This window comes from Pecten maximus, chromosome 10 (genome assembly GCF_902652985.1).
Source record: "Pecten maximus chromosome 10, xPecMax1.1, whole genome shotgun sequence".
NCBI classification, from domain to species: domain Eukaryota; kingdom Metazoa; phylum Mollusca; class Bivalvia; order Pectinida; family Pectinidae; genus Pecten; species Pecten maximus.
The window spans coordinates 16,956,614-16,969,502 of record NC_047024.1 but is presented as its reverse complement, the minus strand read 5'-3'; the positions used below and the strand labels follow the sequence as shown (position 1 = coordinate 16,969,502).

At 34.8% G+C, this 12,889-nt stretch overlaps 3 protein-coding genes across 3 annotated transcripts in view; 2 read left to right on the top strand and 1 right to left on the bottom strand.

Annotated features, from left to right (window-relative positions):
* Positions 1-298: 298 nt before the first annotated feature.
* Positions 299-4,907, top strand: LOC117336914. The gene is made up of 2 exons (XM_033897708.1): positions 299-872; positions 1,531-4,907. Exons 1-2 carry the CDS (start codon positions 301-303, stop codon positions 2,693-2,695), a joined length of 1,737 nt encoding a protein of 578 aa, XP_033753599.1. The 5' UTR covers positions 299-300; the 3' UTR covers positions 2,696-4,907.
* LOC117336915 lies at positions 3,900-10,305 on the bottom strand. The gene is made up of 2 exons (XM_033897709.1): positions 9,921-10,305; positions 3,900-6,220 (listed from the first exon to the last, which is right to left on the bottom strand). Exons 1-2 carry the CDS (start codon positions 10,185-10,187, stop codon positions 4,916-4,918), a joined length of 1,572 nt encoding a protein of 523 aa, XP_033753600.1. The 5' UTR covers positions 10,188-10,305; the 3' UTR covers positions 3,900-4,915.
* A 419-nt stretch (positions 10,306-10,724) lies between these two features.
* Positions 10,725-12,889, top strand: part of LOC117336550 (aromatic-L-amino-acid decarboxylase-like) — a 37,771-nt gene continuing 35,606 nt past the window's right edge. The window contains exon 1 of the mRNA XM_033897162.1: positions 10,725-10,834. Within this exon, the coding sequence (XP_033753053.1) occupies positions 10,781-10,834 (54 nt within the window). The 5' untranslated portion in view covers positions 10,725-10,780. The remainder of the gene's footprint in view (positions 10,835-12,889) is intronic.

The following is a 12,889-nucleotide window of genomic DNA, read 5'->3' as shown; positions in this document are numbered from 1 at the left end:
AATGTACTCCCTTTCTTTCTCCTAATGCTAATTGCCATATGCTTCAGAATTTTTGTATTATACTCTGAAATTGAACTTGGTAAGTTGAATCTGGAAAATATCACTATAACAAAAATAAATATATAGAAATAATAAAAATAAATAAGAAAATAACAATATACACAATACAGAAACTTTGACAGCCACCTTTAATATATTGTGATCTATATATAGCCCTTTCCCAAAACATTAGTTATCCCCCTTGTCCGCTGCGAGCGCTGTTACCCAAACTACTTCCGGGAAGTGCGACGCCATTACAATATGGAGGAAGACAAGGAGAATCTGTACCTGACAGATGACGAACTACACTCGTTAAAAGTGCCCGCATTGAAGGGATATTTAAGAAAACATGGACAGTACGTGACTGGCAACAAACCAGCATTGGTTGACAGAGCAAAAGGTGTTAGAAAAGTAGGTTTGACCGATGTCAATTATACAAAACACGATGACGCCACCAAACACGATGTTCGTCACCGTGAGAAATTGACAACTCCGTTGGGTGAAATCATCCCAGAGCCATCTTCGCTGAAAAATTGGACTTCGGACGTTAGTGAGATTCCCGATTTTACGGACAGTGCTACCTATGATTATCTTGTATTGACCATGAAAGCAACGAGACAATTTCGCTCAAGAGTGTACTTTGAAGACAGACACTTGCATTCCGTACATTATCAACCGGTGTCCGACGAATGCAGTCATGGTTTAGTTCGATGCAAAGTCATCCCGTCTATTCCAACGGTCAACAAGAAGGAAAACCCAGACCATGAAGTTTGGATATGTTTATCGAAAGTATCTGGGAAAATCCATTCAGCAAATTGCAATTGTACTGCTGGGTAAGTACTAAAGTAGATTTATGTATATACTTGACAAAAACGTTTACACTGGTTCAACTTTTCAAAAAAGTTTTAAACCTTAAACAAAAATGAAAATTATACACTAGCTGGATCATGCAGTTACATGTTTTCTCCAAAATGATAATTTTTGTTGTTAAAAAACATTAATTTAATACTGAAAGTGAAATAAATAGCTGCTTTATAAATTGTAAAGGATGATACTTATTTATATTCCCTTACCTAATAATAACAATAATAATCATTTTCATAAATGTAATTAATTTATTTGTGATCCAATGTTATTATTTGATATTTCATACTGAATTGTTGATATTTACGATGAAGTTATTTAGAGTCTACTCTAGATCTATTATTCAAAAATTAAAAGGGGGGACAAAACCTTCGAAAAAGGTTAACCAAAATACTTCATATATATGAAGCACTAAAAACTGACTTAAAACTCTCCATTCGGTTCGAAGTATCAACAATTACGACAAAGACATGCATTATTTTTAAGTATGCATCATCATTTTCCCATACAGATTTTACCAATGCAAATGTATGAACGAAGTATACGTAATAACCCTTTGAAATTATATCACTACAAATGTGCAATGTACTGAAATTTCATGATTTTTTTATTTTCATGTTTTTTCAGCACTGGCGAGGCTTGCAACCACATTTCAGCCTTATTGTACGCCTTGGAGGACATTACCAAGAAGAAAAAAGATGGAACTTTATCATCAACATCGCAAAAGTGCAAGTGGAACAACCCACGCAAGCGGAAACTTAGTCCCAAGAAAGTGCAGGATATGAAATTCCATCGACATGTCAAGACCCAGGGAGACATTTCTCCGTCACCCATCTCAAATGCAAGGGAAACATCATTCAAACCAACCTTGAATGTTGAAAGGGTCAAGAAAAGACTGATGGGTTCTCCAGTAAGTGCTAATGCTGGATGGTTGACATTTTTCGGCGAGGAATCTGATGAACCAACAGAGGAAATCCCAAAATTACATGATGTTCCTTACCTGTATCACGACCGTATGGATTTGAAAAGTGAGGAATGCAAGAAAGATTTTGAGGACAGATTTACTGGATTGAAATTGACAGTGGAAAATGCAGACAGAATTGAAAAATTCACAAATGGACAAAGCCAAAATGATATGTGGCATGAAGCTCGCAGAGAACGCATAACATCATCTAATTTTGGTACAGTGTGCAAGTGTAAAGCTGACACAAAACCGGAAAGTACTTTAAGGAACATTTTAGGTTACAGGGACTTCCAAAGTAAATATTGTGATTGGGGAATCAAACATGAACCTGCTGCGCGAAGGATGTATGCAAATGCTGTGAAGGGTGATGGTTTGTGTATCAAAACATGTGGATTGATTGTTAATCCAAAGTACCCCCACCTTGGAGCAAGTCCAGACGGGTTGGTAAACTCTACAAAATGTGATTGTGATGATTATGGTGTGTTGGAGATCAAATGTCCAGCTTCAGAAAAGTGGAAATTTAAGCACCCATCTCAATGTGCGTTGGATCCAGATTTTTTCTGCTACTTTGATCATTCCTGTGATACATTGAAATTGAAACAAAGTCATAGATACTACTACCAAGTGCAAGGACAGATGCTGATTACAAACAGAAAGTGGTGTGACTTCCTTGTCTGGACTCTGAAGGGATGGACAGTGGAAAGGATCCAATATGATGAGCAGTTCTGTTTGAACATGGTGTCTAAGCTTGCCAAGTTTTATTTACAAAATGTGATACCAGAGATTTTTTCTCAGCGTGTGAAAAGAGACTTGGCTCTGTACCCGTAGACAGTGACATTATACTGAAATTCGTACCATTCCCTGATTTTGTCCTGGATCCATAAGCTAGTATGGTGACACTGAACTTTGTATGCAAAATGTATAAAATTTTGCAAAATGCCATGGCTATTAAAAGTGCACGTATTGACATTTGACAATTAAGTTGCCTTTATAAATAGGTATTTGCATACATTACAGTTTAAAATGTTTCCATGAATATACTTCTATACCAGTCATGATCAGCAGTAGAATTTTTATCAATGTATATATATATGGGCAAGATATTTCCCATAAGTGATCATGATCTCATTACTGAAACAATTTTCTTCTTGTTCTAGATATAATATATTGTTCGAAAATGAAGCATTTATATTATGAACATTCATTTTTGAAAAAAAATGATAATTCAAATTGAAACTATGTATACAATAATATAACATGGCGCACATACTTTTTAATATATGACATGAAAAAGATAAGAGATTCAATGTTTGAATACAAAATCTTCCTTGATTTTATTGAAATTTCACAATTGTCGCATTATATAAATAGTACACACTAGTAGTACATACACACCGTCACATAATAAAAAATAAATCACTTTCTAAATTAAAATTTAATTTATTCATTCCCTTTGCAGCTCCAAATATACATGTTTACCATGTATATATATACAGTGTTCCAGCTAGGATTTAAAAAGGGCAGGTTACTGACCAAAAAAAGGGCATTTTTTACGCGGTTTCAGATTTTTAGGGCATATTTACATGTTGCATACATTTAAACAGTATAATACAAGGTGATAACAATTTGCATTCATTGTTCCTTAATTGGTTCTAGTAATAATGTATTGGGGCATCCAGTAAACATATTGGTTTGTTTTTTTTAGGTGTAATCATTAAATGTCTGTACAATATTGGAAACAAATTCAAAAGAACCTTTCTTTTATGAATTTAAATTGCTAAAACTCATGGGTCAACTAGATGCTAAAGTATATAAAATATGCTTTCCTTCTCCAGATTTGTCTTCCACTTTAATAATTATGTTTGTAAAGTCCATTCAGCCTCATTTCAAGAATGATCTACCAGTTAATTAATAATTGTATCTTTTTTGTAACCATTAAAATTTCATCATTGTTTTCTTTCAGAATTCAGTTCTGCCCATGAGCTTGAATTGAATTTACAGACTTAATATAAATTAATGAGAAACAAAAGTATAACAATAAAATTAAATTTATTAACAGTGCATCAATGAAAACATTACCTTACAACAATATTTTAATCAACTCTTTCTCTATTGAATCAATATATTGCACTCTCTCTGACCAGTAAAAGATTAAAGCACTAGTCTACAAGACTACACAAACACACACCTCTTGGAATATTTTAATCAACTCTTTCTCTATTGAATCAATATAATTAAAGCACTAGTCTACAGATATAAGATCTTTCACTTCAACAACATGCTTTCACATTATCAATCTCACAGCTCTCCAAGACTACACAAACACACACCTCTTAGAATAAGTTAAGTAATTTACATTCAAACAAAATATGACATATTTACTTTGTAACAAATTCAAAAGAAAGCTCAATACATAAATATAATACATATGTTTATATAGGCCTTAAAAAACTACTTGTCTAAAACTGCTCTGTAACATGGCAGACAAAATGAAAATAACGAAATAGAGTGGTGAGACTTTACCTTTATATACTTTTTACTCAATCAACCACCATACATAGTACACTGTATACAGACTTTTGTATGCTAGGTCTTCCTTTAAAATAAATTTACTGAATAGAAATAAAAGGGCACACCAAAAGTGTGAAAATATGAAATAGTTATAATATAATTATTGTTAGTTAAAACCAACAACAAGCAACATGTATTTCTAATTTAAAGTCATATATATGATTACATGTACATCATGTTGTTCTACTCTAAAGCTTGTATATATATATGTATGCTACTCAAAATGTAAATTGTATGAAATTTACACAAAACATATATAACTTGTATACACTATGTACTTCAATACACAAAGTCAGAAATTGTGCAGAATATTCCTTTTAATACAATATATATATATGCTGGTAGTTTTAAATGTCATATGCCTTCATAAGTAAAAAGTAGTCTCAATAACATCCAATATATTTTAATAATGATCATGAGCTAGTACTGCATTGTAGAAATGTCAAATAAAATTCACAGATTGATATAACATGAGTCTCATTTCTTTTTAATCAGCGGTGGTTGAAGGTTAGTTAGTTTCACGCAAACTTTCCAAATGGTTGAAGCTTGTGGTGCCATTGTAATTGGAATGTTTGTCTGTAATATTCTAAAGTTTTTTATCCTCTCCATTTGCCTTTCCACATGAATCCTTAAATTTGCTATTTGTCTTGTTTCCTGTACTTCACGTCTTGTCAGTTGTTTCCTTTTCTTTTTGAATGGCGGAATAATCAATTGCACTCCTTTCGGTGTTGTGAGATCAGAAATTAAGAAACCTTTGTCTGCCATAATGGCATCACCACACTCACACAAGTCTACTAGGCCACTTAGTTTGGTTATCTGTTTGTCCGATATGCTACCATTATATAGGTCTGACACAAAAGTTACGACACCGTTAGGACTTATTCCCACCAATGATTTGTAAGTCATATGAGACTTGTAGTCACTGTAAAGCATTGATCTCAGCTGTAAAGAGCTCGGTGTTTCTGTTCTGATCTCGGTACAGTCTATGATGACACGGCAATTTGGGTACTTTGACTTAAATGAATTTGGCATTGTCAAATCAATTTTCTTTCGGTCCTGCCACTCAATCAGAAAGGAAAGCTGAACATTCAAGTAATCAATCCATTTATTGAAAATCCTACTACATGATGATGTTGAGGTCTTGAAGCGATAGGCCAAATCCTCTAAAACAAGACCTAACCTTAACCTCATCAAAACTAGGAAAAATTCGTCTATCAAACGTAATGTACTAGGTCTTCCACTAACTTTGTTTCCCTTAAGTTGAGGGTCATCCTTAAACTCGTCGAACAAGGCTTCAAAGGAATCTGCATCTGGAATCCCAGTATAAAACATAATATCCTCATTGGATCGTTTCACATCCTCATATGTGAGAGTTGGTCTGTCAACTTGTGTTCCAACACTGTTATATGTTTTCGTTGAAGTTTGTGTTCCCACTTGAGCTGATACTATATGTGCAGAATCTGTCTGAGTGGAAACACTTACAGCACATGCTGACGTTTGGGAGGATTGGTTCCGAGAACTAGAAATATGGGATCCCAGAACATTGCCACAGTAATCATTAAAGAGTAATGAATTATCAAGTCTGCTTGAATTAGCATCAAATGAAACGCTTTCACTAACAAAGTCATCACTCCCGCGTGAAAGTTCCAAATCCAGCAATTCATTTGGTGCACATGTTTCTATAGCTTCATCCTCTGTCAGGCGGATTTGTGTTGTTTCATGAACTTCTGGAACTGATGTGTTCACAATAGCTGAACATGCCTCAATACTACAGTCCAAATCCTGAAAATATGACAAAAAGTCTGCAATAATGACATGATCGATAGACACAAGATAATTTGTTTTCTCACGCATGGGTGAAGATGGAGATAGTTATAATTTGGTTTATTTTTGTTTAATAAACATCTTCTTCTATCAGTAATACCCAGAAAAAAAACACCAACCTAAATATACAAACAAGACGCCCAAAGGGCCTTAACGGTCACCTGAGATTTGAAATATTTCGGTCAACTAAATTGACCCTTTTTGGCCCCACCCATCAGTCCTAATGGGGTCAGTCTATGAAGAGTATTTGATTAAAACATATAGTAGTTAAGAAGGCTTTTAAAATTTCAGTCAATTTAACCCTTTTTGGCCCCGCCCACCAGCTCTTGGGGGTCAACCAGGGCCAACATGTACATACCATCAAACTGTCATCCCATGCTGATAATTTGAACTAAGTTAGAATGAATTCCAAAACAAATCCAACAAATAATAGTCAAAAATGTGATTTCCCTATATAAACTATAGTAAAGTTTACCCCCTCCCCAGGGGCAAACGTGAGACCCCAGGGCCATGAAATTCACAATTTTGGTAAAGCACCTTAAGACCCTTCCATCTATGAAGAGTATTAGATTCTACCATATTTGAGAGTAGAGAAGAAGTTTTAGTCAATTTGACCCTTTTTGGCCCCACCCCTCAGGCCCCTGGGGGGTGGGGACCATATAATTCACAATTTTGGTTGACATTCAGCCATAGGAACTTTCTGCCAAATTTCATTGAATTTTGTTGAGTGGTTTTGGAGAAGAAGTCGAAAATGTAAAAAGTTTACAGGCGCACGACGGACAAAGGGCGATTAGAATAGGTCACTTGAGACTTCGTCTCAGGTGACCTAAAAATGTATATATTATAATTAATATATAAAGCTTTAGTCCATTCCACCAAGATTGAGCAGAATTACAGCAAAAACAAAGTTAATTAATACAAAAGACCGTAAATCTATAGGAAGTATCATTGTCATTAGGAAAACACAACTTCATGTAATTTCTGCTGAATGACCATATTTTGCAATACTGTTACTCAGAAACGACAATTAAACCTGTATTATACATTTTCGATCTATAAGTACCAAAATAACACAAAAAAGGACCATTACTCTTACATATTGTCTGATCAAACACTCAGGAAAACACAACTTCATGTCATGGTGATTAAGAATATTGAGTTTGAAGGTTATCTGTCAAAACCTAAGTGGTCTCTGAACAACAACATTTTACGCAAAGCACCAAACCATATATAATGTGTAAGTAATTGATATTGCTAGTAGATATTTCATAGGGATTTGGTATGTTTTATTTTATAACAACAATGGACACTGAATTAACATGAATGGTATTATCTGTGACAAAAAATCGAAATATTCAATGAAAAAATGTATCATGTCAAAGCACAGATCTAGAGACAAAAGTACCTTATATTGATGATTAGCATTTGCCAGGTTTCTCAGTCAGAAAACCTGTCCCAACTAACCCTAGCTAGGGGGTCCATCCATTAAGCTTGCTATTACAGCCTCAGTTACCTTTAGGTTAATTAGGTCAAATAAATATATATAAATGTTTTTCCTATTTCCCAACCATCCCTATTTGTTCGGTTTGCCTTATCTGATGATTAACATTTTGAAGTCTAAATCGGTGACTATCTCTATCATTCTATTTATCTGTCACCCAAATTGTATTCATATCGACTGTATACTACCATTTGGTAACAGTTCAATGCTTAAATAATTGCCATCGATATCCATTTTCTGGTCCAGACATTACATATATATAAGGACACTTGCTCATATTTATGCCCATAAAGAGACTGGATTGCATCTAAGTATTGTTATATATTGATATATATTCTATCATAGAACATATGGATTACATTCAAATAAAAGATAAAGGCTTTGGTTTAAAAAGTAGATTGAACTAAAAAGAAAATGCATCAAAATGTTTTCCTATATACCATATTTTAGGGAGCAAAAATGTATTAAGAAACACAACTATAATTTTGTTTGGCCTTCCAGGTATGGAATAGTTTTACCTGTAGTCATGTGTGACAGACAAGGGTATTGCAATTGTTGACCACAAAACGACCATGCTACCAGTAACCCCACCACAACCTTATGACACCACTCAAGAACTTAACAAAGGATGATTAGGTAATACCAGTACCAGGTAGGGCAGGTCAGAACACCTGACCCTAATTAACTCAGAGGGGTGTGTCATTGTGTAGTTGTACCAATGAAGCCAGCTGTTATGGCTTCTTTTCACATAAGCTGAATTAAAGTTTTAATATAAATGATACAGTAACTTATGGTCTTATTGCCCCCATGACTTTGAAATTGTTTAAGTCTGAAACAGCTTCCAATCAAACAAATCAATAAAATATATACTTTAATCATTAATCTTTTTCCTCTGCAGTTTGTATAAGAGGCCATCTGGACATTCCTTTTATTATTTGGTCAACTAGTGAATTGTTTGCCATATTTATGCAACTGATTTATCTCTCCCTAACATTATATATTTTGAGAACAATATAACCAATATTGACACTAAGCAATTTTATTAATTTATATACATTCATAACCATATATGGTAAATATATAGCATTGAGGTATTTTTGATTATAATAAATACACATATGAGACCTATTCATAGTTTGCAAAAAAACATAACAAATTAAATTATATAACACTTCAGGTTAAAATCAGATTTCAACAAACAAAACCAATGAAAATTGATTTTGCTAGTTTTTATTTTGAGTTTAATAATACACATGCTTGTCAGCAATTTTATTTCTTACAATATCAAGCAAGCCCTGAATAGATGTTTTTGGAGAATAAAATTGTCAGTAGCAGAAACAATTAACATAGTAAAGAGGAAATTCAATATAACTTGATATGCAAATACTCTGGAATTTAGATTTAAATTTTAAAAATACTTTTCCTTTTGCAAAACTGATTCACATTTTTTTTCAAATGGTTGTAATGCTAGTCCACCTCAAATTATCTCAATTGACAAACTATTTCAAATAAATTGAAAATTAAAGATATAATTTGTGATACTGTAGAAAGGAATGTGACATGATTGATATTTAAATAAGAATATCTACAATGTAAGTTAAGATGAAACTATTTAGATTATATAGATGAAGGATATTTAGTCAAAAGCAAGAAATAAATACAAATAAACAAATCTACATATGAAATAATTATATGATGGGAACTCAGCTCAAAATTATAGTTGTCAAGTTTGTTTAGTGAATAAAATCTTTTAAAAACATTTTGATTTAAGTTTTAGAATATATGTATTTTTGTGTCCTACAACATTGGTTAAAAGGCAATCTATGAAGTTATATAACTGACAAACAGTGCTGAACAGAATTATATTAATGCAAAATGTGAATCCATTGCTATGAAAGAATAAAATAGAATGAAGACACGGCCATTGAAAGATATTGTCAATTAAGCATACATTATGGAGTTTATTTTGCATCTCCTCTGACAACTTTGTCCATCAGATTTAAATTTGTTCAGTTTTAATTTGTGTTTTATTGCCTTATTAAGTTAATAACACACACGACTTTTTCGAAAAAAAAACGAAGTAGAAGTAATGTGAAGCCATAAAATATCAATGTTTGATACCCATCTATCTAGCCATTAACACGCTATAAAACTTACCGAAGTTTGAAAAGTCTTGGTCGGAAACAGCGATGGTACAGTGTGCTTATGAGTTGGCCCCGATTTCCCCACAAAATGATCCGAACAAATCCTCGTACTGTCGTAACTTTTGAAGTTAAAGTCTTTTCGCACCAATCGGCATCGCTGTATCCATATCTTTCGGAGTTTCAAGTCGGATGGAAATCTGTGCAACTTGATTTTTCTGTCACCGTCCCATTTACTAGAATGGTTGCTGCATATGCAGCAGTAACGTTGGTTGGTTGGCATTCTATCGTTACATTACAAACAGTGTGTTTAGCTGGAAATCTTGCTGTGCTAGTAAGCCTAACGTGGGTAATACACAGCAGTGACACTTCCCGGAAATGAATGACACTACTTCAGGACATGCGCAATAGATTTTGGAGAGCGGTGTGACAAGGGACATAACTCATGTTTTGGGAAAGGGCTATATATAGTACATGTAGTATGACTTGATAATGTGGTAATACAGGTAAATATCTACCTGTGCATATGCGCATTCTCAGTACAGACTATAATTCGCGTGCCATCGTTTTCAAGTGTTTGCGTAATTCTTTTGGTCTCCAAAAAGTGGCAGAAAGGCAACAACACGTTAAGACAAACTGGAGTCGCACCCAAAAAATGTAAGTTACTTTACTGGTTTAAACTCAAAGTTAACCCAAAGCACTGTGCCACAGACACACCTATATTCCTGTACAATGTGTAGCTATCACCTGTTATATCATGTATGTCGGCGATACGACATCTTAGCCTCGCTTTGGCCAGTGGATATTAAGTTAAGTGGTCACGATAAGGATGGATAAGGGTTCCTGATAATTGACCCAGTACTAGTTTGGGAATACATGGTCAAACCCATCCCGATACCGTTCCAGGACCGGACAGTAAGGGAATCGACGGTAACTACTTTAACTTTTCTATCTTTAAACGACCATGGCTACATAAATTATAAAGATATATTTACAAACTTTTTTTATCCGTCTTCCGTGTCGTAGGGAATTTTGTCATTATTGTAGAACTGCGAAATCCTTAATATTGATTATTTATAAACGAATAAGATATTCTAAATTGATATTGATGGTGTACAAATACACTGTGCATGTTTATAAACATTGACAATGGAAACTCGGTGTACCCAGAAGACCACAGCGGGTAAGCGTTGAGAGGACGACAAAATGCGACTTGATGAACCGAAGAAGGTCACAGAGCCTTACTCCTTACTTAATGGCGGACCGATTATTTCGTATGGGCGGACACATACCGTGATCCGACGTCCCCTGGGTATGGGCGGAACATACTACTATCCGACGTCCCCTGTGTATGGGCGGACACATACCGCTATCCGAAGTCCCCTGGGTATGGGCGGACACATACCGCTATCCAAAGTCCCCTGGGTATGTGCGGTTACATACTACTATCCGACGTCCCCTGGGTAAGGGCGGACACATACCGCTATCCAAAGTCCCCTGGGTATGGGCGGACACATACCGCTATCCAAAGTCCCCTGGGTATGGGCGGACACATACCGTGATCCGAAGTCCCCTGGGTATGGGCGGACACATACTGCTATCCGAAGTCCCCTGGGTATGGGCGGACACATACCGTGATCCGAAGTCCCCTGGGTATGGGCGGACACATACCGCTATCCGAAGTCCCCTGGGTATGGGCAAACACATACCGCTATCCGAAGTCCCCTGGGTTTGGGCGGACACATACCGCTATCCGAAGTCCCCTGGGTATGGGCGGACACATACCGCTATCCGAAGTCCCTTTAGTTAAATTTTATTTTATTGTTGTAAATAACAATGGTACATACATTATACAAACAACAAACAAACGAAATGATTCGGAAACAAACACATAGTACTTAGATAACTCCTTCTTCTTGTGTATATAGAATAGCTATTGAACAGTACTGACACATTTACACAAGAGAAAGGTTTCAAGGGTGTAGAAAGGGTCGATACCTTTGTCATGCATGGTGGATCTAGCTCTGACTGTTTCTGTAGTTCTGCATCAGAATAATGATATTTTAAGGTTAGTAATTGGCCGATTGAAGTTTATGTTATCGGGAAGTGCGTAGGAAGTCAGATGAACCTTGTTTTGGCCTTATGTTAAAAAGAAATACTCTCCACCCTTGAATGACGATCGAAATGCTAGTTTATTAGTTATTGTAATGCAAAGATAAGTCACTGAAGCACTAGGGCCAAAAAGACAACGGAATGCCGGTATAAATACATGTACTGATGTTTGTATAAATACTGATTTTGTATAAACACTGATGTTTGTATAAATACTGATGTTTGTATAAATACTGATGTTTGTATAAACACTGATGTTTGTATAAATACTGATGTTTGTATAAATATTGATGTTTGTATAAACACTGATGTTTGTATAAATACTGATGTTTGTATAAATATTGATGTTTGTATAAACACTGATGTTTGTATAAACACTGATGTTTGTATAAATATTGATGTTTGTATAAATACTGATGTTTGTATAAACACTGATGTTTGTATAAATATTGATGTTTGTATAAATACTGATGTTTGTATAAACACTGATGTTTGTATAAACACTGATGTTTGTATAAATACTGATGTTTGTATAAATATTGATGTTTGTATAAATACTGATGTTTGTATAAACACTGATGTTTGTAAGTGTGACGTCCCTGAGAATCTATCCTCTTCCTTTTACCACAACCAACAAAGAGATTTTATCACCACGGACATTGTTAAAGGTTCTCATCTAAACCTCTTGTAAGTAACTGTTTTCTTTAACTTTTCATTCAAACAATACACTCAACTGAATTTCTTCTTTTCTCTCTAACAGAAATCAATTTATATTAAGTTCAATCTAGTTGTATTTAATGACGAAATTCCATCGACAGTCGCAGTAACATGACGTGTTCCGTGATGAACGGTCCTCGGACCTGTCCTGTTCCC

What these genes read in the sequence shown, in the direction of transcription:
- LOC117336914 (XM_033897708.1), top strand. Translation starts at nt 301, where the DNA reads ATGGAGGAAGACAAGGAGAATCTGTACCTGACAGATGACGAACTACAC. An exon ending in AATTGCAATTGTACTGCTGG is followed by an intron (nt 873 to 1,530) that starts GTAAGTACTAAA and finishes ATGTTTTTTCAG; the next exon opens with CACTGGCGAGGCTTGCAACC.
- LOC117336915 (XM_033897709.1), bottom strand. Translation starts at nt 10,187, where the DNA reads ATGCCAACCAACCAACGTTACTGCTGCATATGCAGCAACCATTCTAGT. An exon ending in CCAAGACTTTTCAAACTTCG is followed by an intron (nt 6,221 to 9,920) that starts GTAAGTTTTATA and finishes TCATATTTTCAG; the next exon opens with GATTTGGACTGTAGTATTGA.